Genomic DNA, 27,061 nt, shown 5'->3' with positions numbered 1-27,061 from the left:
TAACAGTCTGCGATATGCAGATGACACAACCTTGTTCGCTGAAAGTGAAGAAGACTTAAAGTGCTTACTGATGAAGATCGAAGATCACAGCCTTCGGTATGGATTGCACCTTAATGTAAAGAAAACAAAAATCCTCACAACTGGACCAATAAACAACATCATGATAAATGGAGAAAAGACTGAAGCTGTTTATCTTTCATTTTCCTTGGATCCACTATCAACACCCATGGGAGCAGCAGTCAAGAAATCAAAAGATGCATTGCATTGGACAAATTCGCTGCAAAAGACCTTTTTAAAGAGTTCAAAAGCAAAGGTGCCACCTCGAAGACTAAGCTGCTCCTGACCCAGGCCATGGTGTTTTCAATCACCTCATATGCAAAAAAAAAAAAATTTTTTTTTTCATATGCATACAAAATCTGGATGATGAATAAAGAAGACCGAAGAAGAATTGACGCTTTTGAATAGTGGTGTTGGACTGCCAAAAGAACGAACAAATCTGTCTTGGCAGAAGTACAACCAGAATGCTCCTCAGAAGCAAGATGGTGAGACTATGTCTCACATACTTTGGGCATGTTGTTAGGAGGGATCAGTCCCTGGAGAAGGACATCATGCTTGGTAAAGTAGAGGGTCAGCGGAAAAGAGGAAGACCTTCAACAAGATGGACTGACACAGTGGCTGCAACAATGAGCTCAAGCAGAACAATGACTGTGAGGATGGCGGAGGATCAGGCACTATTTCGTCCTGTTGTACATAGGATCGCTGTGAGTCAGAACCGACTTGACGGGACCTAATAACAATGCGGTCTAACTAAAAGCAGTGTGCTTGCTCTGTGAATACAACCTTAGGGCTTGGCCACTACCTGCCTCCTTCCAACCGGAGAGCCACTGCTGAACCCCTCCCATGCGGACATTCTCCAGCTTCTTAGCTGGGGACCACCTGAGAAAATCACTCAAAAGTGTGTGTATCTGGTGTTTGGGTCTAAACTAACCTGGGAGGTGTTTGCCAGCCAAACTCTAATGGGAACTGCCCATTTCTTGGGGGAGAGTTGACCCTAAGGAAGGGTGTGTCTGCTGCGGTGTTGGGACCAGATTCAGCCACAAGGGCTAACGGGCAGAGTGGGCAGAGGCCTGGGCACTGTCTGGTGACTTCTATTTAAGCCACTCTGGTGGACTCCTACCCCCTCACCCCCAATTCCAGCATGCATATGCCTTTGGGAGGAAAAGCTGGCTGCCCAATAAAAAGCTCTGCCTTCCAGACACAAGGTTATTCCCCCAACCCAGGTGGAACCGAGCAGGCCCCGGCAATCCTGCAGTGGTCTAGTGGGGTGGCCCAGGGTGGCCCAGGGCAGGGTGGGAAGGGTCGGCTTTGACATGAAGAGAGCAGAGTGTTTTGAGCAGAGGGGTACAGGTGGTTCGCTCAGCGGCATTCAGTGGCCAGGACCCCTTCAGCCTCTTTCCCCCTGAAGTCTGGAGTATTGTTAGTGTGGTTCTCGAGCTGTCAGAATTCAGGTTGAAGGGCAAATGTAAGTCTCTGTACACCCCAGACTGGGGAGGCCCGGGAATGTTCTGGCTGACATAGATGGGTGTGGCACATGGCAGCAGCATAGCAAATACTCTTTCCTTGGTTTTTTTCTTTCGTTTTATCTCTGTAAGATGATAGTTGGAAGGCAGATAGTAAGTGCAATCTTCTTTGACCCAACTAATCGTGTCTTCTCCTCCCAGTGCCAAGTTTCTCTTGCTTGGCCCGCTCCTCTTTTCCTCCCCCTTTGGGCACCTCCCAGCCCAACAAAGGCCCAGGTGGTGCCAGGTTCCCAGTGCACTTGCCTCCTGCCGTCCCCTGCACAGACTCACGCCTGACCCTCTGGGCCTGGGCTCGGGGGCTGTACTCGCAGGGGCGGCGCCTGCCTGACTGCTCCTCCCTCCAAAAACTCACGATTTCCATTCCAGGCAAAGAGTTCTTTTTCCTGGACAATGAAACCAGATTGTGCAAAGTAGCCCCTGAAGGATGGAGCACGCGCCCCCAAAGGAAAACCCCCGCAAGTGTCTTCACGCTTTTTCTGAGGATCAAGTTCTTCGTTAGCTGCGTTGGGCTGCTCCAGTGAGTTCTGCAAACCCGTTTGACTGTCTTAAGACTGATGCATGTTCAGGCTGCCATCTGAGTCTCTGAGTGGTGCAAACGGTTAATATGCTCACTTCTAACCAAAAGGTTGAAGGTTTGAGTCCACCCAGAGGCACCTCAGAAGAAAGGCCTGGCTATCTACTTCAGAAGACTCAGCCATTGAAAACCCTGTGGAGGACAGTTCTACCCTGATACACATGGGGTCTCCCTGAGTCAGAGTTGACTCAATGGCAGATGGTAAGCTGACATCAGGGATGGTGGTTATGAAGGTGCTTGGCAAACTGTTAAGTTACTTATAAATTACAGCAGCTATTGTGGTTGACCTGCTGGTTGGATTCCCATATGACAAAGCAAGGGGAAAACAGTCAATGCTTCAGAGGCAAGCCCTAGTCAAGATGAGAAGATGCCTTTAGTTTCAAGCCTAGTCTACTCGATGTCAAAGCTCTCTCTTCCCCACCGCCCACATGCCCCCCGCACCTGCTCCACCCAGCACTCCAGTGAGGAGGGGTGAAGGAGAGGATCATGGCCTTGGAGTGTGATCCCTGCCTCTCTATTCCTTTGCTCGCTCCAAGCAACATCTAACTGAATACCAGTTTCTTCACTCGAACCACAGCAATGAACAGGTCTGTGGGTGTCTAGGGAAGGGCCTGGCGAGGAGCAGGGTTTAGCTAGCGGTAGGAGGCAAGGCGTAAGCGAATGGAGACCATGCTAGTCTGACTGGTGTTGCCTCTGGGTTCTGCTGGGTTGTACCCTGCTTTGCCTCTGCTCCCCAGTTCCTAGACAGGAAACCCTACAGTTGTAGTGCTTCCCTTCCCCTCAGCACCCCAGCAGCCTTCATTCCTGCATTTTCTTCTCCAGGCAGAGCCAGACAAGGCATCAGTTTTACCTGCAGCTCCGGAGAGACATCCTAGAGGAGAAGCTGTACTGTAACGATGAGACGCTCCTGCAGCTAGGGGTCCTGGCCTTGCAGGCTGAGTTTGGCCGTTGCCCTCGGGAGGTAGGGGCAGAAAGAGGGTCTGGGGACGGGTCACTGGAGAGGCAGTTATGGGGAGACTGTTAGTAATGTGGAGACTGTCTTTGAGAAGTACTTTTGGCATCGACCACTGAGATTGGGGTAAACTCTACCCCCCCACCCCCCCACCTCCCACCCCCCACCTCCCACCCCCCACCTCCCACCCCCCCACCCCCCACCTCCGACCCCCCCACCCCCCACCTCCCACCCCCCCACCCCCCACATCCCATCCCCCCACATCCCATCCCCCCACCCCCCCACCCCTCCACCCCTCCACCCCCCCACCCCCCCACCCCTCCACCCAGCCATTCAGCAAGCATTCACTGAGTGCTCTCTGCTAGGTTCTGGAGGATACAAAGATGAACAAGCCAAGGTTATACATTGTAAAGTAGTTCTAGTCAAACAGAACTTCATAAAAACTGTAAGAGCCATTTAATGAGTTCCTATCATCATCATCATCAACAGGAATAACCAACCTTATACTGAGAGATCTCTGTGCACCTGCCATTGACCTGTAGTGCCAATGGTGCTAATTCACTTAATCCTCACAGTTATATTGCAAGGTTGATGTTATTACTCACATTTTCTAGGAAAGCGCTCTGAGGCTCTGTGGCTTATAAATGGCAAAGTCTAAATTTGAGCCCAGGTCTGCTGACTTGGAGGCCCGTACTGAATCTTCTAGGGTGCATTGTCTCTCCAGTAACAATGCCAGTATTCTTGGCCAAGCCCTTGCCAACCACATGTAACTTGCATTTGGTTTAATTTGGCCGTGGTGGTGCCGTGTCACAGTCTTCAGGGAGCTAACTGAGGCAACTGGCTGTTTATCCTGCAGATGCCTGAAAGCCGGGAGGGATGATGTCACATACATTGTTCACCTAATTATGATTCAGAATGGGGATGCCAGGCAGGAGGGAGGGGCCAACGAGGTGAGCTGTTACAGAGGGAAGTGCAGCTTTGCTCTCGAGTTCATCAAGTCCACTAATCAAGTTCAAGATGAGGTGGGAGAGGCTTGGCAACAAAACTCCACAGAGGCTGTGCGTTGTGACCCACCAGTGTGCCATGTCACCCAGATGTGGAGTCCATCACTAGATGCAGTAGGAACAGAGAGGGAAGAGCAAGGGAGGTGAAGATTCCATTCATCTCTTCCTTGGTCACCTCCTAGCTGGTGCACTGGGCTTTGTCTTAGAGGGAACTCACCGCTGCCATGTGACAAAAGCTGAAGCCACTGGAGGCACAAGAGGGAAAGGTCTGCAGTGGACCACACGGGGGCAGCAGAGAGCATCTCAGGATGGCAGCAGGGTGGGCTTTAGGATCTTCAGAGGGAAATAAGGTAGAGATGGAGGTGGAGGATGAGATCAGGGGAGGCAGAGGCAGGGTGAAGTCAGTAAGAAACTGGACAAGCCCAGGGGGTCTCCAGAGTCTGAGCTTGGAATGGGGCTCACAGCAGCACGTCTGGACCCCTGGGGCCCTGAGGCAAGGGACCCATAGGAAGGATTCTGGGCCTGAGTAAAGAGGTCTCACTTGGCTCCCCAGCAGCCTTTAGTGGACTTGGCCCACAGTTTCCACAAACCCTGCGGTAGAGTTAGGGTCTCAGGTTTAACATCGAGTCTGAATCCAAAGTTGGACACTTAACCACTGTGTTGTTCACCGGGCCCTGCTTCAGGATCCTGGAGGGGGGGGGCTCACACACTAAGCAGTCACTATGTGCCAGGTACCATAGGTGCATTGCTACCCCGCACCCTTCCAGCAGCTTTCCAAGGGCCCTATTATCACTTCCAATTTGCAGATGAAAAAGCTGAAGTTCAGAGAGAGAATGTGCCTGAGGTCACATAGCTACTAACCAGAAGAGGCAGGATTTGAACCCAGATCTACCTCTCTCTAAGACTTAGGCTCCCTCCTCTGTTCCATGGTGCCTGCTAAGGACTAAGTCTGCCCTGGAAGACATAATAACCTGCCTGCCTTAGCCATACCCAGCAAGGCTGCCAATCGAGCTTTCTCTCTTGTGTGTATAAAGGCCGTTGTTGTGTGCCATTGAGTTGATTCCAACTCATAGTGACCCTCTATGACAGAGTAGGTCTGCCCCATAGGGTTTTCTTGGCTGTAATTTTTACAGGAGCAGATCACCAGTCTTTCTCCCACAGAGTCGCTGGGTGGGTTTGAATTGCTAACTGAAAGGCTTGAACTGTTAATCGAACTGCAGCTGAGCACTTGGCCACTGCACCACTCGGGCTCCCTGTAAAGGCCATTCACAGACCCACTCATTTGCTTATCCCCCACTCTGCCCTAATTTATCAAGAGCCTGCTCTGTGCTTGGCATCATCTAATCCTTGTTACCCCTGCAAATCCCGTGGTGGTTCCATTTGCAGTTGGGAAAACTGAGGCTCTGGGAGGCTAAGTGAGCCAGTAAGATCCAGGCTGGGATTCACTTCTGGGTTGACACGACTCTGGGCTTGGTCTTGCTGTGTGCCAGGCTCTTCAAAGCGCCATCAGGGGAGGCTTCAGAGAGGAAAGCCCCTCTCAAGTGCTGCTCAAGGGGCCGGAGAAGAGGACGCGGATGCTCACCACGGCTGGAGCGAAGGCGGGCGCCCCCAGGTTGGGTACCATAGGTTCATTACCACCTCTCGCCCTTCCAGCAGTTTTGCATCTCCAGAAGGACTTAGCATGGCCTCCCAAGGGGCTCACATTTTGTATGACAAACGGTTCTAATCCTGGGGGAAAACAAACAAGCAAAAACCACTGTTGTGAAAGATTGGGAGCCACAGAAGAATTCTAAACAGAGAAGTGACAATTTATATTACCTTAATGTTTTAAAAAGGGAGACAATTTACTATAAAAATAAATCTTCCTTATCACGTCATCCGAGCAGAGCCACTTTCTTCTCTGCAGGCTCTCTCCCAGCCTCTCACCACGTGGGGGTACCTTCCACAGCTTGAAACTCTGCCACGTTCGATTTGCATCCTGCTTTCTCACTTTGCAGCACATGTCTTCCTGTGGCCTTCCTAAGAACCGTTTGGGATGGCTGCACGCTATTCCTTAGCAGGGGTGGGCATCCGCATAGTCAGCGCCATGAGTGTGATAACTACCATTGCTATTCTTCATAGTGGTGCTTGTTTTGACCTTTCTCTTTCAAAAATGACTTAGAAATAGGTTTACCTGTGCCTGGAGCTGTTTGGCTCCATATTGAATACTTCTCTTGGATATAATCCTAGCAATGAGGTGCTGGGTCAAAGAGCCCAAATGCTTCTACAGACACTAAAGAGCTGAGCAATTTCTTTCCGTTCTTGCCTTGAAGCTGAGCTCAGAACCAGAGCTGGCAGGGGCTGGCCCCAGGACAGAGGGATCTCAGTCCAGAGCTGCATCCAGTCAGCAGGTGCACCTTGGGAACATGGGATGTGGTAGGATGTGAAAACAGCTGACATAAAGCTAGTTTCCAAATGTGATGATGCCTCCTATCCCTACTTCTCCATTATGCCACCCATGTGGTACTCTGCCTGACCCTAACCACCCAGGGCTGAGTCTCCATAAGTCAGGACTCTGACCTTTCAGCCCCTGCCAAATAAGCAAATGCTAGCCTTTCTGTTGGTTCTCAGGGCCCTCAGTGGGTTCGATAACTCACTAGAATGACTCACAGAACTCAGGGAAACGCTTACCTACACTTACAGTGACCGATGTATTATAACCAGAAAGGATATAATTGAGGAAACACAGCAGGCAAGGTCTGAGGCTGCCCTTGTCCCCAGATGCATGCCACCCCCTCTCCCCTGCAGCCATATTCTCCCCAATCCCAGAAGCCCTAAAGGGGAAGCTCCAAGGTCCAGGGTCCAGGGTCCCTTAGTCATTGGGACCTCGATAAATATGTATGACTGGGACCTTAATGCATAGTTACGATCAATCCAATCAATGAATATGCATGACTGCATCATGCCCCTCCCTTCCTGAGGCCTGTTGTCAAGGTGGGGCCTGTGTCAAACGCTTCTCATTTACACTTGCTTAAAAAAAAAAAAAAAAATTTTTTTTTTTTTTTAAGTTTGGCCTAAGGAGTCCTGATGGTGCAGTGGTTAAGTTCTTGCCTGCTAACCGAAAGGTTGGTGGTTCAAACTCACCAGCTGCTCCATAGGAGAAAGATGTGGCAGTCTGCTTCTGCACAAAGATTACAGCCTTGGAAACCCTATAGTACAGTTCTACTCTGTCCTCTGGGGTTACTATGAGTCAGAATTGACTCAATGGCGATGGGTTTGAGTTTGTTTTAAGTCTGGCCTGGCTGTTTTAGAAAGACAAAGATCACCGTAATTGCTCAGGCTATTTTAAGGAAAAAAAAAAAACCAGAGACAAAAAGCCAAACTTAGTTTTTTTTATCTCACAAGTAGATACTCTGCTGTTTCCCTCAGGTCCCCTCATCAGGCCCACTGGCCCACTCTGGCATTGAGAAGGGCAGCTGCCACCCCTATAGGTCATTGGGAAGTGCCTTACGCAAGATAAGGCTAGGAGGGGTGAGCTGAGACCACCGTGGGCTGCTGCAAAGGCAGGAAGACTCAGAAGAGCAGTTTCAGCTGAGTGCCCCGCAGGATGGCCGAGGCCCCGGCTGAACCACTACAAGGGTTATGCCTTTCCCTGTCTAGCCTTACCCCCTTCATGCTGCATAGTGGACCCCAAGTGTATTCCTCAAGGTGCTCCCAATGTGCCACTTTGCCCAAAAGTCTGCACTCAGGGGGCCCCCATACCAGGCAGTGGGCAACGCCCATCCTCCAGCTGTCCCTAGTTCCCAAAAGTTCTAGTTCCTCTAGCCTCAGTTCTCCCAAAGAACAGACTTGATGAAGGTTAAGGCCTAGGGACAGGGGTAGGGGCATCAGGGGGCTACTGGACACAATAGCGAAGACTGCCCTCATAAGTGGACAGTGTGCTGGAAGCCCCTCGGCAGACATGCTGAAAGAATGAAGAAGAACAAGGCCAGAGCTATTTTCGCACCTCTCGGGAAGGGATCCATATCAAGTGAAGGCTTTGCACAAACGAGCCTTGTTTCTGTCACTCACAAGTGGTGGAACCCTGGCCCTGCCGAATGACTTCCAGAGCCTCTACTTGTCCATCTTGGCCAGGTACTAGTAATGCCTCCCTTAAAGCATTACTGTGAGGCTTGAAAGAGTTATGGTTTTCTGAGGACCAGCTGGCATGCAGAAAGGGCTCAAAATGGGGGCTCCTTTCTTCTCTCTCTTCTATTCATGTCATGAAGAGGGCGTTGGTGGTTCAGTGTCAATTCTCACCTTCCATGTGGGAAACCCAGGTTTGAGTTCTGGCCAGTGCTCCTCATTTGCAGCTGCCACCTGTCTGTCAGCGGAGGCTTGTGTGTCGCTGTGGTGCTGAACAGGGTTCAGTGGAGCTTCCAGGCTAAGATGGACTAGGAAGAAAGGCTCGGAGATCTACTTCCAAAATCAGCCACTGAAAATCCTATGGATCACAGTGGTTCAGTCCTCAGTGGATCATGGGATGGCACAGAACCAGGCAGCGTTTCATTTCTTTGTGCATGGGGTTGCCGTGAGTCTGGGGCCCACCAGATGGCAGCTAACAACAATGTTCATGTCATATGGTTTGACCCAATTTCCAGTACAGTAGAAAACGACATCCCCAGTAGGCACTTCAAAGGAGCGTCCTCTCACTGGGACCCTAGTGGGGGTTACAGCTGCAGACACGTTTCTGTTCAGCTCAGTGTTCCATGAAGGCGTTTGTGTCATGTCCCCTTTCTTCTGCACCTTACTTCCAGCAGGTCAAGGAGGGTAAAGCTTATTTTCAAGTTGAAGATTACATCCCAGCAAGTCTGATTAGGAGGATGACGGCCTCCCGGGTGCAACTGAAAATCTCAGAAATGCATTGTCTCAGCCCTGCACTCTGGGGAGAAGACGCGGAGCTGGAGTTCCTGAGGGTAAGGGCTCCCTACCCTTGAAAAAGGGATGGTTCTCAAGGGAAGCAGTTTGGCCCTCCCCTCTGCAAGCCTTCTCTGAGGGAGGCAGGTAAGTTCAGATCACAAGGAGTAGGAGCAAGGGGGCCTCTATCCCACTGAGGGGCGGGTGAGGCAGCTGGAGGCAGGTGGCATCGGACCTGAATAATGGGTAGGATTTGGTGAGCTGGGGTGGGTGCAGTAGGGCCTTTCCTCAACTTGAGAGCAGCACTTGGTCATGTTTCTGTGGGTAGGGAGTCCACATTTCTCCTGGACCACATCTAAGACAATAAAAGACAACTGGGGCATGAGCTGAAAGCAAAGCCATTTGAAAAAGCCAAGCTCCAGCCATCCAGGCCCACTTTCTTCATACATTGCAGCCTCTGTGGTCAGTGAGCACATTGTGGCCAGTGCACACAGTGTGGCCAGTGTCCACGGTGTGGCCAGTGTGCATGGTGTGGCCAGTGTCCATGTTGTGGCCAGTGCCCACGGTGTGGCCAGTGTTCACGGTGCAGCTGTGTCCTGCTCTCTATTCATCCCTCAAGCAGAAGTGGTAACATTTCTATCCCACATCTGTGGTCATGCAGACCCTCAGATGAATAACTTCCACCTGCTGTGAGCCAGCGCTGCAGGAGATGAATCTAAAAGGCATGCTCCCTGCCCCCAAGGAGTCCCAAGGCTCTTGGGAGGACAGACATGTCCCGGAGGTATGCAGCGATGAGTGATAAATGCTCTACTGATAACAACAGTAATACCAGTTACTACTGCACAAAGGATGGTGGGGGCTGGAGGGCGGGGCAGGGGAGGGGGGAGAGACTCTGTGCCTGTGCCGAGAGAGCTGGGGAGGCCAGTGGGGATGATGCCCTCCTGTGCCCCAGGACCAGGACGAGGTCTTTGGCTGGAACTTCATAGATGGGGAACAACTCCAAAGGAAAGCTTAGGGATTTACATATTTCTCTGTACACAAATCTCCCAAGATGCGGAGAGGTGCTCGGAGCCTGCTTTCCCGCCGTTAACAGAGACCAGCACCTGAGAACAGCCGCCTAGGTAAGGTCTCGCCTTTCTCTGGTCAGTCACTGGCTGAGCCGTGCTCAGCCCCTTGGGTGGTGTGAGCCTGAAGTCCTTTCTGTGAAAAGTGCCGTCAGGAATATGCTCATTGCCTGCCATCGTCCAGCCTCACTGCATGTACTGCGCCCGGGGGACTCAGCCTTCCCTTGACAAGGGAGAGTGGGCGTTTCAACACCGCCTGGCACACATCACATCTGCCTGGCCAAGGGTGCGGAGCTCCCTGTGGGATGGTCAGTGCTTGCTCTCCCCCATCCAGGCTTTGTGTGGCAGGCTCACTGTTTCTGTCCCTTGGTACCTGGTTTGAACGACGACAAGTGAGTGAGTCTAAAGGCAGCCACCATCTTTAAACCAAAATGCAGGAAATGCTTTCTCAGTCTTTCGTGGAAAACATTGAATAGTTTGATTGAATTTGCAGGCGGTCTTTGTCCATTCCTAGCACTGCTCCGGCTTCCACAGCTCCTCTGGGTAGGTGGGTTGGGTTGCTGTTGCCCTGTACTGCCGAGTACACAGAGAGGAACTAGACAGGGCATCATAACCCCTGCTCCCCAACACAAAACAAAAGTCCTCACAACTGGACCAATAAGCCACATCATGATAAGTGGAGGAAAGATTGAAGCTGTCAAGGATTTCATTTTACTTGGATCCACAATCAACCACCACGGAAGCAGCAGTCAAGAAATCAAAAGACGCATTTCACTGAGCATCTTTGCTGCAAAAGAAGTGTTAAAAAGCGAAGATGTTGCTTTGAGGTCTAAGGTGCGCCTGACGCCAAGCCATAGTATTTTCAGTCACCTCACGTGCATGCGAAAGCTGGATGATGAATAAGGAAGACCGAAGAATTGATGCCTTTGAATATGGTGTTGATGACGAATATTGAATTTATCATGGACTGCCAGAAGAACGAACAAATCTGTCTTGGAAGAAGCACAGCCAGAATGTTCCTTAGAAACAAGGATGGCAAGACATACTTTGAACATGTTGCCAGGAGGAACCAGTCCCTGGAGAGGGACATCATGCTTGGTAAAGTAGAGGGACAGAGAAAAAGAGGAAGACCCTCAATGAAATGGATTGATACAGTGGCTGCAACAATGGGCTCAAACATAGCAACGATTGTGAGGATGGGACAGGACTGGGCAGTGTTTCGTTCTGCTGTACATAGGGCACCTAACAACAACAATGACAATAACCCAGCACATTGTGACCCTTCTTGTTAAGGTTAATGTGAGTGTTTGTTAAACAAAGCCCTGCTCCACACTAACCAATTGTAAAAATGAACATGTCATCATAATTCTGCTACCTGGAAATAACGCTATTCCACATTGGTCTATCATCTTTCTTTGTTCTGTGAACGCACCTGTATATATGCATATACATTTAAAATTGGGATTATATGTGCAGTTTTGTGCATTCCTATACCCCATAACTCTAAAATTTTTGGAACTTTATTTTAAATCAACACCTGGTATACCATTCTTTTTTTCCTCAGTGCTCCATTGTTGACGTACAGTGAAACCTGTGAGAGCTGGAGCTCGATGAGACTGTCTTGTTTTTCTGAGTCTTCTAAGTTTTCTACCTTTGACAGGTGCAGTCTTACCACTTTCTATCACTCGTTTTAGTGGAAATATTTGAGTTTTCCTTCTCTGACAGGTTTCCCCCTTACACAGGTCTGGCTTTTGCAGGTTTCACTGTGCATGTTGTTTCTAACACGGGACCATTTTAAACAATACAGAAGGTAGCCTTTTCTACATAAATATTTAGCTGTATTTCTGCTTGATTCCTTGGGGAAAGAATCTCGTGAGTGAAACTACAGGGTCAAAGGTTATGAACATTTAAAAATTGTTGCTAGATAGATGCTAAGGCACCTTGCCTTGCGTCATTTCTGTCCATTTCTTTGTCCCTCTGCTCTGCTGTGATGCCCATCACAGAGCCCGTGACTCCATAAATGTTCACTGGTTATTTAGTTGCATTTTCCAGTGGTTCTTTGTTGCCATTAAAAAAAAAAAAAAAACCCTTATCAGATGGTGCCGTCTTTGAAACAGAGGCCTGTTTGCCCCAGCTCGCTCGTGGTCATCTCCACTAGGTCATCATTTCACGCTGGAAGCAGGCTTGGCGCGAGTCCCTGTGAGGAATGCTGAGCACCATGTGTGTCTGGAAGATTCACAGCTGTGTTAGCATGCAATCTCAGGACAACCTGGAAAGGTTGACTCAGGGTTTTCCAAACGTCTTTAACCACAGAATCCTTTTTCCATGTAACTGGGGCTGTGATATGCTAGTAAAGTAGTTTTTTTCCACTGTTGAAATCATACCTATTGTATCCTGTTTTTTTCCCCACTTAGCATTATAACATATGCACTCCTAGATAATTACAAATGTTTTGTGAATATCTTTAGTAAAGGCTACCTGGTAAGGCCGTGTTTGCTTTAGGAAATCCGCTGCTCACGAGCTAGTCCCCCAACGCTTTGTAAAGAGCGTCATACTGAACATCACTTTGAGAAGAGTTTGTCTTCATTATTCAGTATGTTTTCTTCGGACAGAGTCCCAGGAGTGGAATTATAGGGTTAAAGGGTATGAATTGTTGCAAATCTCTTGATGAATATCCAGAAATAACAATTCATTTGTTTCCAGTGTCTTCAGTACATTTGTTTCCCAGTCTCTCCTGTACTGGGCTGGGAGCCAGAGCAGCCCGGCTCCAGTCTTGACTTTGCTGCCAGCTAGAGTGAGGGCAGGGACAACAGTGAGATGGTCCTACATGCGTGCGTGGAGCTGGAGTGACCCTCTGAGAGGTAAACCAGTAATAGCAACTTAGCATGGATGAGCACATTCCCTGGTAGCCAGGGTATGGAGACATAGATGGTACCGTTTATTTGCTTACAGGTTGAAGATGTCCTTGATGGCTTTATGGGTATTGCCTATGTTTCCAGACTTTGGGGATACCCTGCATTTTAGGAGTTACGAGTGAAGACTTAGGAGCAAACACTTCTATTTCCATTCCTGGCTCCACCCCTTAGTAGCCTTGTGACCTTTGGCAGATTACTTAACCCTTTCGTGCCTCCATTTCTCATTTGAAAAGAGAGATTTATAGCTATCTGGTGTGATTGCTGGGAAGATTAAATGAAATAATGTATGTAAACCTTTTAGCATGGTGCTTTATCAGTTTGAGAATTTTGAGGCCCAAGTACTTGAAAAGTATCATATTCTCTGTATAATTAAAAACAAACTAAACAATTAAAAAAGTGTAAGCAAATCTAGCAAAGACATCTTTATTTTCACGAAGACTAATTTATTGCTGTAAATTAACTTTTTAAAAGAAATATCACATCAAATTCTTTGAAAGAATGTCCCTGTTTTACGTGAAGCTACTTTGTTAGACCTTCAGCACACGCCTAGCCTGAGCACTGGGTATTTCAGCACCAGTGCTCAGTAACTACTGTTTTTGAAGTTAATGGTGACGATGACAAGGATGAAGATGAGGTCTCTCCAAAGTTAAAAGAAAGAGGCTCAGGATACAGAAGCTCAATCAAGACCATGTGCAGAGCTTAGAAAGGAGCCGTCAAAAGCAGGAATTGGACCCTGCCTGAGGGCGAAGAACACTGGACCAGACATGGTGTTCTCTGCTGGCATGGAGAGATGGAACAGCAGGTCTCATCAATGAACCCGCTTGCTGTGGGTCCTTGCTTACCAACCTTCTGATAAGGACTTGAGCCGTCTAGGTAGAGATGAAGAAGGGAGAGCCCTGGATGGAGACGTGACCACCATTCAGACATAAAAACTTTTTGTTACATTCATACTCTAGTCTCTTAAGTAGTTGGCTGGCCTGATGCAGTCCTCAGCTCTGACTGGCCTTCAGACCCCTGACAGTCTGCTAGCCTGGTAAACTGCGGACAGACCTTGGTCTGTAGACACCCCACCGAGGTGCTGCCACATGGCAAGAAAAGCCAAAGTGACTGGCTAGTTTCTCTGCTGGGTGTTCACGGCTCATCTTGCTTTAATAGCAATGCTGAGAATCTGAGATGTTGCTTTCTGTGCCTTGGCCTCAGTTTTTACACCTGTAACATGAGCAGGTTTGGCTTTGATGGGCACAGTTGGGGCAAAGAAGTCCCTTACTTGGAGATGTCTCAGAAGAGTCTGAATTCTAAACTTGCTCAGAACATAATTATTCTATTGTACCGTTTCATAATAACTGTGTTCCAGGTGCTGTTGTAGGTCCTCCATGAAAAAGGATTCTTTAGGTTAAAAAAAAAAAAAAAACAGAAAAACTCTTGGAGATTCACTCCGCACATTCCATATCAGAGATGGGGAGAATTTCTGTAGTAAGAAAACCTGTTTAACTCAATCTTTCCTAAACATATTTGGCAATCCTACCAATTTTTTTTCCTAGAACATTGTTGACGTATTTTTCACTGGATGATTTCATGGAATGCCTGGGAGCTTGTTATTTGAAACCAGTGTACCTGTCTCTTCTAAATTGGCTTTTTTTCTTGCCTAGGTCACTCAGCAGCTCCCGGAATATGGCGTGCTGGTTCACCAAGTTTTCCCAGAGAAGTCACAGCCAGAAACAGAGATGGCCTTGGGGATCTGTGCCAAGGGTGTCATAGTATATGAAGTGAAAAACAATGTCAGAATTGCAACTTTGCGATTTGGGTGGAGAGAAACTGGGAAGATTTCTGCCTGTGTGAGTGCCGCTCAGTTGAGAAATCACCTGTGTTCCATTTTCCTTTAACCTGTTGTTGCCCCTTCAAAAGAGCAATGGATCCTGTGAACTTCTCCTAACCAGACAGGCTCACAGAGTTGTCGGAGATTTGGAATAAGTCTATCAGGGGATTTTGAGAGCCCAGGAGGCCTTTTCATCCCTAACCCCCTGTTCCCTGCCCCTGCCCCACGGACAGCTGAAGGGCTCCACTTAAAGGGATATACTTTCCTTTGGGTAAAGTTCTTTTCATTTGAGGAGTCTTCAATGTTGTGAGGCAGTGTGGTTCTGTGGCTGAACTCTCACCTCCCACGGGGAGACCTAGATTTGATTCCTGGCCAACGTGCCTCATGCGCAGCCACCACCTGTCTGTGTGTGGTGGGTTGCAGGTGGCTGTGAGTCTGGAAGCACCACATAGGGATGGCAATAGGACCAAGCAGCATTTTGTTCCACTGTGTATGGGGTCACCATGACTTGGGGGCCAATCTGATGGCAGCTAAAAAGGATATCCACATCGAGAGCAAGACTGGAGGCGGAAGATGGGGAGGAGAGGGCTTCTAGATGGAGGAAAGTCTGTGTGGCTTTTTTTAAAATTAAAATTAAGAATTATTTTTCCTTATGTCTTAATTTTCCCTTTCCACACAGTGTGCCAAGGCACCTGATCTGCCCCCCCTGGACACCAAGGATTATAACCTTCAGTAGCCATTGAAAGTTTAAAATCCTTTTTTTAAAAAAACAAAAATCCCTATTAAACTCACAGCATTTCAAGACATACAAGAAACCCAAACCAAACCTACTGCTGTCAAGTCAATTCTGACTCATAGTGACCCTATAAGGCAGAGTAGAATTGCCCCATAGGGTTTCCAAGGAGTACCTGGTGGATTTGAACTGCTGACTTTTTGGTTAGCAGCTGAGCTCTTTAACCACTGTACCACCAGGGCTCCATTTGAAGACATATTGGGACACTATTTGCATGAATATTTATACTTCCTGAATTTTGTTACAATAAATTTGGCACTGAACATACTATGCGCAGCACCCACAGGCAGAGTGCCCGCTTGCCGAGCTCTGCACGCTACCAAGTTGTCCCTGTCACTGTAGCCATTACTGCACTCACGAGCACCTTGTAACACACGAAGCTCTTTGTCTTGTGGCACATGAAAAAATTTCCTTTTCTCTTACAGTTTTTAAATTTGTTTTGTGGCTTTAATTTAATTTTCTTTTGTGTTTTCTAAATTTTTCCACTCACTAGATTGCTATTTTTATTATCGTTATCTGATGTTGGGGTTTCTTAAGTAAAACGTAATTGGTTTTATTCATTTCCTCAGCATTTCTGTACTTTCTTCCTTCTTGGCTTTTGAAGTTGTCAAAATATGATCCTTGATAGAATTTCATGATATATTTATTATTGTTTGTCTTTAGGAAAAAAGTTTATGCCTAAAAATTAATAACTGAGCATGGATTTTAATGACATTAGTTCACTACAGTGGCCTTTATAATATCAGAAAACTGATTTTTTCCCCAGTATTTTTTAATCATACATAAATATAAATAGGAAACCCTGGTGGCATAGTGGTTAAGTGCTGCGGCTGCTAACCAAAGGGCTGGCGGTTCAAATCCGCCAGGCGCTCCTTGGAAGTTCTATGGGGCAGTTCTACTTTGTCCTATAGGGTTGCTATGAGTCGGAATCGACTTGATGGCACTGGGTTTGGTTTTGGGTTTGTTTAAATATAAATAATATTTATATTATGTGAATTTTCAGAGCTTTAGCTCAATTATTTTAATTCAATTGAAAGGTTTTATGAAGAATTTAGTTATTGATATAATTCAATCCTTTTACGCTACTTCCTATTTTCTTTACATCATGTTTAATTGTTCAAAACTTTCAGTGTAAATTGTTTTAAAACATTCTTACAAATGCAGATAATGTAAAAAGTGATTTTGAAAATTTTATTTTTTTGAAGACTTAGAAGTTCCACAGTCCCCTTAAGCACTTTATATTTAAATTAAATTAGTTTTTATAGATATTCATTTTCCCCACTACCAGGGACAATTTCTTGGTGAAAGCTGGAAAGTCATGGAGTTCACAAGACAAATTTAGTAGCTTAAGAAAAAAAAAAAAAACCTTGTCATGAATTAGGATTTCCATGCCCTGATGATTATCCTCTCCTCAGCATGAATGTATTATTTTTATGGAGAAGGCATCACCTAAAATAATGAATGGCACTAGCTCCTGGCACAAACCATGCATCTAACACAGAAAATGACCTAATTCGTTGAACTCCTGCAAGCGTGGAACGGGAGCTCTGTGAACAATATGATAATGAGCTCAGGAAGCTGGTGCCACACTTGCCCAGTTAATAGCTGACGCCAGAATGCTTCAAACAATTGCGGATTTTCATCTTACCAGCCTGCACAGAAGTAGCAAAGGGAAGATGGAAAGGTGCCACTTTCTGTGAACGTGATTCATAGGTGCGTCGGCAGCATGCCGAATGACAGAGAAAACACTAATTGAGAAGATCGTTCAGTCAAAACAGTTCTCATTGACGAGTGATGAATCTACAAGTTAGTAACTGTTCTTGGTTATTGCTGGTGTTCTTAGCTGCCCCCAAGTCATGCTGACCCCACACACAAGGGAACGAATTTCTTGCCCGGACATGCACCATTCCCATGATTGGTTGCCGGCCAGACTGTTGTGATCCATAGGTTTTCACTGACTAACTTTTGGAAGTAGATCTCCAAGCCTTTCTTCCTAGTCCATCTTAGTCTGGAAGCTCTACTAGAACCTGTTCAGCATCAAAGCACACACAAGCCTCCGCTGACAGAAGGGTGGTGGCTGCACGTGAGGTGCACTGGCCAGGAACCTAACTGAGTCCCCCCTATGGAAGGTGAGAATTCTACCACTGATCCACCAATGTCCTCATTGTGGTTGTTAGCACTAGTTAAAATCTCTGAAGACAAACACACGGAAGCAGAAGAATACAGAGTTACAAGCACAAATTATGGCGTGAAAGTGAATGCTTACTTAGACTGAGAAAAGAAATCACTTAATTAAATTAAAAAACCTGAACAGATACTGCAAATCTCACAAAAGCCAGAAAATAACTTTTTTATTAATGAACTCCCTGGCAAACTCTGCAGTATTTTTTTCTTTCAAATTTTTGGTTTCATGCTCTTTGATTACCTTTCTATATGATGATACTTCCGTAATATTCTCTAGAGAGAACAGAAATGTAGTTTTCCTTCTCCCATGGTTAACTGATTAAAATTTGTTTTTATTATTAATAGATGCATAAAATATGAAGCTTCCATAGAGGTACACTTTCTGTTTGTTGTGCGCCTATAGAGATCTACACTAAAACACAAAAAATCTAATACATTCTATTTTGTGTGATTCTGATAAAAAATAAAAATATTGTGTGGTGTATTGATAATTCAATGCATATGATTATAGAGTATATCCTTGACAGATAAACTTCCATTTGATTGAGCGGTTTTGAGAACTAAATTAGAGTTTTTTATTTCTGACTAGTAAAAAAATTACCCACAGACCAGCTTCTGGCTCTGTACATTTCAAACCTTGTTGTCACCTACAATGCACAAGCTTCTGGTGCTGGACATTCTATGATATGGTCCATTACACGTGGCTACTGGCCCTGCACCTTTGTGCCAAGACGTTAGGTGAGTTGGCCCAATGGAAGGAGTATTCCTGGAGTGACTAGCACTAAATTAACTATTCAGAAGTGACTGCAAACCATATAAATAAATCCCCTGAATCTAAACTATATCCCCATCTTAACTCCTTAGTGGGATCTGCTCCTGCGCCACCCAATGGCACCTGGTGTGAGGGAAATGGGGAGGAGGAGAAGGCAGAGTTGAAAGAGTCAGTGGTCTGAACTGATCAAGGGTAAAGCATCTTAAGGTCCAGATTTTCCACGAACACGCGAACACCTTGCCAGGGCCCCTCCTGGGAAAAGGCGTACACAAGCGAGGGGCCCTGAAGCTGAGGCTTCATTAGCTCCAGGGCAAAGAGACCTTTCTGCCTGGAAGAATATTATGGGTCTGCAAAGATGCATCAAAACAAACAAACAAGCAAGAGAGCAAACAACAACAATAAAAGAATTTTTAATGGTAAACCAGTGCTTTGAAACAAACATGATGTTATGGAAACACTAAGTATGTTTGTGCTGCAATGATGGGTGCAAATATGATGGGTTCATATTTGTGCTGAAAACCCTGAGATTCAAGTTATACATCATTTTATTCACGGAGATGCTTGCCCATGTGAAGGTTTGCCTACAGGTGTGAATTTCTCATTAGATGATGTTATCAAAACAGTGATAAATAGAAATAAATTCCAAGCCACTACCCATTGCCCAGTTGCTGTCGAGTCAATTTCAACTTGTAGCAATCCTATAGGACAGAGTAGAACAGCCCCTTAGAGTTTCCAAGGAGCGGCTGGTGGAATCAATCTGCCGACCTTTTTGGTGAGCAACCAAACTCTTAACCACTATGCCACTACGGTCAACTCTATTTTCAGCCTTATGCCAAGAAGCAAAATCAGAATACCACTCTCTCTACTGTTCAGTACCTTAACGCATTGGCCATCCAAAAGGAAGAGTTTTGTCGAGAGATGACACGCTTAAGGAAGCATTGCTGCCCGCGTGTGTGCGTGCACACGCTCTAGCAAGTGAATCTCCCTTCCCGGATTTGTTAAAGACTAATTACTGGCTTTAAAAAAATGGCTTACTTATCTAATATTTTTTAACATCCAAATGAACTTAATATAAAATTGTCGGGATTGTGTGGAAGCACATCAGTGTACACAGAGAAGGTGCAGGAGTCCCAGGCAAATATTCAGTCTTGAAAAGGTGTGGGTAAAATGATCAGCTGGTGAAGTTTAGCCGTTGTTATAATCTGAGCACTGAAGAAGAATTATTAAGGCTGGTAGAACAGCATCTACGAATGCTTCAGAAAATATGTCGATGAAGTACAGCTCGATTGTATTAAAATCAATTCACATTAGCACAAGAACTGTATTGCATTTGCCAGTAAAAGAAAAGGTTTAGAGAATGATCGAATTATCTAAAATTTGGTTAATGCTAAACAAGAGTTTCTCAGAGGAAAAGGAAGTAATAGCCATGTGCCGTTCGTTACCATCTGATGTGTATGAACAGTTTCTCAGAAAAGATGGCTACCAAGAGCTAAAAGAAATCAGCATGAAAGAAGCTGAATCAGGAATCGCAGGAAGCCAATTCAAGAATAAACCGTTTTCATACAATTATCTTTACAGGATCAAACTCAAAGGTTCTTACTGAAGTATCTAAGAGAAACCAGAGAGATGTTTACCTGTGTTTTATTGACTGTGCAAAGGTGTGGATCATAACAAATTATGGATAACGTTGTGAAGAATGGGAATTCCAGAACACTTGATTGTGCTCATGAGAAACCTGTACATAGATCAAGAGACGGTTTGAACTGAACAAGGATATACTGCGTGGTTTAAAGTCAGGAAAGGTGTGTGTCAGGGTTGTATCCTTTCACCATTCTTATTCATCCTGTATGCTGAGCAAATAATCCAAGAAGCTGTGCTATGTGAAGAACGGGGCATCAGGATTGGAGACTCATTAACAACCTGTGATATGCAGATGACACAACCTTGCTTGCTGAAAGTAAAGAGGACTTAAAGCACTTACTGATGAAGATCAAAGACTACAGCCCTTGGTATGGATTCCACCTCAACATAAAGAAAACAAAAATCCTCACAACTAGACCAGTGAGCAACATCATGATAAACGGAGAAAAGATTGAAGTTGTCAAGAATTGCATTTTACTTGGATCCACGGTCAACACCCATAGAAGCAGCAGTCAAGAAATCAGAAGATGCATTGCATTGGGCAAAACTGCTGCAAAGGACCTCTTTAAAGTGTTGAAGAGCACAGATGGCCGCTTTAAGGGCTAAGGTGCATCCTTGCCAAGCCAAGGTGTTTCCAGTTGCCTCACATGCATGCGAAAACTGGGCGGTGAGTAAGGAAGACCGAAGAAGAAGTGACATTTGAATCGTGATGTTGGTGAAGAATACTGAATAGACCATGGACTGCCGAAAGAATAAGCAAATCTGTTTTGGAAGACATACGGCCAGAATGCTCCTTAGAAGCAAGAATGGTGAGACTGCGTCTCACATACTTTGGAGATGTTATCTGGAGGGGTCAGTCCCTGGAGAGGGACATCATGCTTGGTAAAGTAGAGGGTCGGTGAAGAAGAGAAAGACCCTCAATGAGATGTATTGACACAGTGGTTGCAGCAATGGGCTCAAAAATAACAAAACTGTGAGGCTGGCACAGGACTGGGCAGTGTCTCGTTCTGTTGCATATAGGTTCGCTATGAGTTGGAATCGACTCAATGGCACCTAACAACAACAGTAGGAGCTTTTATTTGGGAGTTATATATAAATTCACATTTAATATAATCTCTATTATTTTTATTTTATTCTTAGTAGAGTTATATAAGAGCTCTGGTGGTACAGTGATTAAAGTGCTCGGCTGCTAACCAGAAGTTTGGCGGTTTGAACCACCAATGCTCTGAAGGAGAAAGATGTGACAGGCTGCTTCTGTAAAGATTTACAGCCTTGGAAACCCTGTGGGACATTTCTACTCTGTCCTGTAGGGCTGCTAGGAGTCAGAATTAACTTTATGGCAGTGGGTTTTAGGTATTGGAATTATAAGTTGCAAAAAGTAAAGGATTTGTTTTTTTCCATGGAACTCCATGTTGATAGTTCCACCTAGATAATCCTCTCCCATTTATCCCAGGGAACTGTGCAAATATCATCACTTTGTATGTGGGCTGTGAAGGTATGGATGTTATAAACGTAGAGTAGTATTTCTTGGTGGTGTCACCTCAGTTTCCTCATCTGTAGCATCAGGAATAATAGAACCTCCCTCATTCTGTAGCTTTGAGGGCAAAATGAGTTAATATCCATGAGCAGTTAGAAGAGAACATCAGTTGCTCTTGAATCTATTCCAGCTCATGGCGGCCTCGTGTGTCAGAGTAGAACTGTGCTCTATAGGGTTTTCAGTGGATGATTTTGCAGAAGTAGATAGCTAGGCACCTCTGGGTGGACTCAAACTTTCAACCTTTGGGTTAGCAGCCAAGTGACTTAACCGTTTGCGGCACCCATGGACTGCACTTAGAACAGAGGCTGGCCCATGATAGCAAGAAATAGTAGAAGCTATATAGTGCTTTTAACTTGTATACAACCCTGCTAGGTGAGATTTTGTCTACAACTTTTTAGAGAAGGTGTAATGAAAACAGTAGGTATATTTACTGGTCCTTTCAGAATACACACTCTGGATGATGTTCGTTCCTTGCTGAGGGGAGCTCCTTGAGGGCAAAGTGTACTAGACTCGTTTCATATCCTCTTCAGCTGGCACACTCCTCGGTATAGCAATTGCCCTATAAACAAACATTTGATTTATGAAGTAACGGAACAAATTAAAAGGGAGGTTTGCTTTAATCCAAAAAAAGATACAGACAACATCTGCAGAAACCTCTGGATGCTGGTATACTGCGTTGAGTTGAGCGGTTGAGCATTTGTCACTGCACAGTTGTGCTTCGATGGATGGGGTGAAGATGACAGTATATAAAAGTCTGTGTTTGCTTCCTTCAGCGAAAAAAGTTCACCATCACAAGCAGCATCACTGGGAAAAAATACAGGGTTGTCACCGATTCAGCCAAGACCTGCCGATATCTCCTGGGCCTCTGCTCTGCCCAGCATGGGTTTAACGCACAGATGAGCTCCAGGCCGTGCCCCCGAGTCTTAACTGGTGAGTAACTGCTACATCTCAACCTACACTGGGAAGTTTGTTATTTCACAAAATGATTTGTAAAATAGGTGCAATTGACCTGGAAACTTCTAAGAAGTCTTAAATCTCCCTAATAACTAAAGAACACAATTAAAATGAAATAGAATTCTTTTTCTCAGATTGGCAAATGTTAAATGATAACACTTACTAGGAGCGTAAATTGATATAATCTTTCTGGAGTGTAGTAGATTGTATCAAAAGCCTGAAGATGACCATGTCCTACGGGCCCTGTAGTTTAGCCGGTAGGTAGGCATTATCCTAAGGTAATACATAAAGGAGCACGTGGAAGTTTGATGCCCATGGGTGTTCACTGGAGCATATTTGTAACACTGAATATTTGGAAGCAACCTAAGCATCCAAACATAGAAGAGAAGTTAAATAAATCACAGCATGTCTATGTAATTAAGACATTAGAATCAGTGTTCACAGAGCTATGGTAAGCAAACATGTACATGATGTGGGGCTAAGTGAGAAGATGCAGGATATGAGATAGCGTGCAGCACTGTCTGCTAGAACTTTCTGTGAGGGTGTGAATGCTCTATATTTGCACTCTCCAGTATGGGAACCACCAGCCATATCTACCAACTGAACACTTGAAAGGTAGCAGGTACAACTGGGGAACTAAGTTTTAAACTTAATTTAATCGATTTAAATTTAAATGGGTTAATACATCTCCTGTATTAAATAGCACACTACTATACCAATTTGGTTAACATTACTGTTATAAAACAAGAAAGAAAACAAAAATGAACTGTACCAAAATATTACTTCTTATTACCTTTGTGAATAATTTGCTATTGTTATTTGTCATTAGCTTTGCACCCATGATTGTTTTCTCTTCTTTATGTTTTTCAGTATTTATTAGAATTTCTAGGGAGCCCTGGTGGTGCAGTGGTTAAGCTCTTGGTTGCTAAGTGGAAGGTTAGCGGTTTGAACCCACTAGCTGCTCCGCAGGAGAAAGATGAGGCAGTCTGCGTCCATAAAAATTTACGGCCTTGGAAACTGCATGTTATTGTTGCTGTTGTTAGGAGCCGTCCAGTCGGTTCTGACTCATAGCCACCCCATGTACGACAGAATGAAACACTGCCTGGTCCTGTGCCATTCTCGCAATCATTGTTATGCTTGAGCCCATTGTTGCAGCCGCTGTGTCAATCTATCTTGTTGAATGTCTTCCTCTTTTTCATTGGCCCTCTACTTTACCAACCATGACATCCTTCTCCAGGGACTGATACCACCTGATAACATGTCCAATGTATGTGAGACATAGTCTCGTCTTCCTTGCTTCTAAGGAATATTCTGGTTGCACTTCTTCCAAGACAGATTTGTTCATTCTTTGGCAGTCCATGGCATATTCAACATTCTTTGCCAACACCATAGTTCAAAGGTGTCAAATCTTCTTTGGTCTCCCTTGTTCATTTTCCAGCTTTCACATGCATAGGAGGCAATCTTCAATCTTTTCTCTGTTTATCATAATGTTGCTTATTGGTGCAATTGTGAGGATTTTTGTTTTCTTTGCGTTGAGGTGTAATCCATACTAAGGCTGATTGAATAGGTATGGTGAAAGGATACCTGAGGCACACCATTCCTGACTTTAAACCATTTGATTGCCCCTCGTTCTGTTCGAACAATTGCCTTTTGATCTATGTACAGGTACCTCATGAGCACAAATAAGTGTTCTGGAATTCCCATTCTTTGCAATTTTATCCATAATTTATTATGATCTATACAATCGAATGCCTTTGCATAGTCAATAAAAAACAGGTAAACATCTTTCTGATGTTCTCTGCTTTTGACAGGATTCATCTGACATCAGCAGTGACATCCCTCGTTCCACATCCCCGTCTGAGTCTGGCTGGAATTTCCGGCAGTTCCCTGTCCGAGTGCTGCTGCGATCGCTTTTGAGTGATCGTCAGCAAAATGTTGCTTGCACGCAATATTAATGATATTGTTTGATAATTTCCGCATTCAGTTAATCACCTTTCTTGGGAATGGGCATAAATATGGGTGTCTTCCAGACAGTTGGCCAGGTAGCTGTCTTCCAAATGTCTTGGCATAGATGAGTGAGCACTCCCAGTGCTGCATCCATTTGTTGGAAAATCTCAAATAGTATTCCGTCAATTCCTGCAGCCTTGTTTTTTGCCAACACCTTCAATGCAGCCTGGACTTTTTCCTTCAGCACCACTGGTTCCTGATCACACGTGACCTCCTGAAGTGGCCGAATGTTGACCAGTTCTTTTTGGTACAGTGACTGTGCATGTCTTCCATCTTCTTTTGATGTTTCCTGTGTCACTTAATATTTTCCCCACAGAATCCTTCAGTATTGCAGCTCGAGAGTTGAATGTTTTCTTCAGTTCTTTCAGCTTGAGAAACGCTGAGTGTGTTCTTCCCTTTTGGTTTTCCATCTCCAGGTCTTTGCACGTGTAATCATAGTAGTTTACTTTGTCTTCTCAAGCTGCCCTTTGAAATCTTCTGTTCAGCTCTCTTACTTCACCATTTCTTCCTTTCACTTTAGCTACTTTATATTCAAGAGCAAGTTTCAGAGTCTCTTCTGACACCCATTTTGGTCTTGTCTTTCTTTCATGTCTTTTTAATAACCTCTTGTTTTCTTTATGTATCATGTCCTTGCACAACTAGTCTGGTCTTCAGTCATTAGTGTTCAATGTGTCAAATCTATTCTTGAGATGGTCTCTAAATTCAGGTGGGATATACTCAAGTTTGTACTTTGGCTCTTGTGGACTTGTTCTAATTTTCTTCAGTTTCAACTTGAACTTGCACATGAGCAATTGAAGGTCTGTTGCACAGTCAGCCCCCGGCCTTATGATACTGAGCTTTGCCATCGTCTCTTTCCACAGATGTAGTTGACTTGATTCCTTCATACTCTATCTGGTGAGGTCCACTTGTATAGTCACTGTTTATGTTGGTGAAAAAAGGTATTTGCAATAAATAAATAGTTGATCTTGCAAAATTCTATCCTGCAATCTCCAGCATCATTTCTCTGACCAAGGCCATATTTTCCAGCTGGTAATTATCAATGCATCCTGATTGCATGTATGATCAATGTCAGACTGCAGAAGTTGATAAAAATCTTTAATTTCTTCATCTTTGGCCTTAGTGGATGGTGTGTAAATTTGAATAACAGTCGTATTAACTAGTCTTCCTTGTAGGTGTATGGATATTATCCTATCACTGATAGTGTTGTACTTCAGGATAGATCTTGAAACGTTCTTTCTGATGATGAATGCAATGCCATTCCTCTGCAAGTCGTCATTCCCAGAGTAGTACACCATATGACTGATTCAAAATGGCCAATACCAGTCCATTTCAACTCACCGATCCCTAGGATGTTGATATTGAATGTGTTCCATTTCATTTTTTACTATTTCCAATTTTCCTAGATTCATACTTTGCACATTCCGTGTTCCAATTATTAGTGGATGTTTGCAGCTATTTCTTCTCATTTTGAGTCCTGCCACATCAGCAAATGAAGGTTCCAAAAGCTTGACTCTATCCATGTCATTAAGGTTGACTCTGCTTTGAGGAGGCAGCTCTTCCCCAGTTGTCTTTTAAGTGCCTTCCAACCTGAGGGGCTCATTTTCTGGCACTCTACCAGACAATGCTCCACTGCTATTCATAAGTTTTTCAATGGCAGGGTCCTTCTTCCTAGTCTGTCTTAGTCTGGAAGCTCAGCTGAAACCTGTCTGCCATGGGTGACCCTAGGGTATTTGAATACCAGTGGGATAGCTTCCAGCATCACAGCAATGTGCAAGCCTCCACAGTATGACAAACTGACAGATATGTGGGGGTGGAAATCCCATGGGGTAGTTCAAGTCTGTCCTACAGTGTCTGTATGAGGCAGTGGGTTTGATTTTTTGGTTTGGACTTTAGGGCTAGAGAGATGTGGCTTTGAATGCTGGCTTTCTCCCATTTAGCTGTTCATCTTACATTCAGCTGTTTCCTTTTCTTCTATAAAAGGAAGCATTATCACAAAGAGGTTTATACCCCTGACATTCAGTGTGGTCCCTGGCCTGCAGCATGTGCATCACTGGGGGAATTGCTATGAATGCAGAATCCCATGCCCCACCCAGACCTACTCAATCAGAGCCCCAGGTAATGTGGATAGACATTAGTGTGTAAGACACAGTGGCTTGGAATGTGGCCTGTGGAGTTCAGTAGACTGAGTGCCACTTATTAGTGGCATGACTTTGGACAACTTATGTCCCCTGTCAGGGCCTCCGCATCCTTATTAAAACACCACTGCCCATCTTGTGGATTTCCTGAGTGGTCCAAGTATTTAAGTGCTCAGCTACTAACCAAAAGGTTGGCAGTTTGAACCCACCCACAGATGCCTCAAAAGAAAGGCCTGGAGATCTGATTTTGAAAGATCA

The 27,061-nt window shown here is 45.2% G+C and overlaps 1 protein-coding gene across 10 annotated transcripts in view; it reads left to right on the top strand.

The window, feature by feature from the left end:
* FRMPD2 (FERM and PDZ domain containing 2) overlaps positions 1 to 27,061 on the top strand; it is a 229,655-nt gene that overhangs the window by 53,688 nt on the left and 148,906 nt on the right. For 9 of the 10 annotated variants that reach the window (XM_049854931.1, XM_049854930.1, XM_049854925.1 and 6 more), the window contains 5 exons: positions 1,947 to 2,097; positions 2,977 to 3,115; positions 8,886 to 9,044; positions 14,614 to 14,799; positions 22,481 to 22,637. In XM_049854931.1, coding sequence (XP_049710888.1) covers positions 1,947 to 2,097; positions 2,977 to 3,115; positions 8,886 to 9,044; positions 14,614 to 14,799; positions 22,481 to 22,637 — 792 coding nt within the window. The remainder of the gene's footprint in view (positions 1 to 1,946; positions 2,098 to 2,976; positions 3,116 to 8,885; positions 9,045 to 14,613; positions 14,800 to 22,480; positions 22,638 to 27,061) is intronic. The other variant, XM_049854923.1, reaches the window with a different exon arrangement.

Source organism: Elephas maximus, chromosome 16, assembly GCF_024166365.1.
Source record: "Elephas maximus indicus isolate mEleMax1 chromosome 16, mEleMax1 primary haplotype, whole genome shotgun sequence".
In the NCBI taxonomy this organism is placed as follows: Eukaryota; Metazoa; Chordata; class Mammalia; order Proboscidea; family Elephantidae; genus Elephas; species Elephas maximus.
This window is presented reverse-complemented; position numbering and strand designations above follow the sequence as displayed.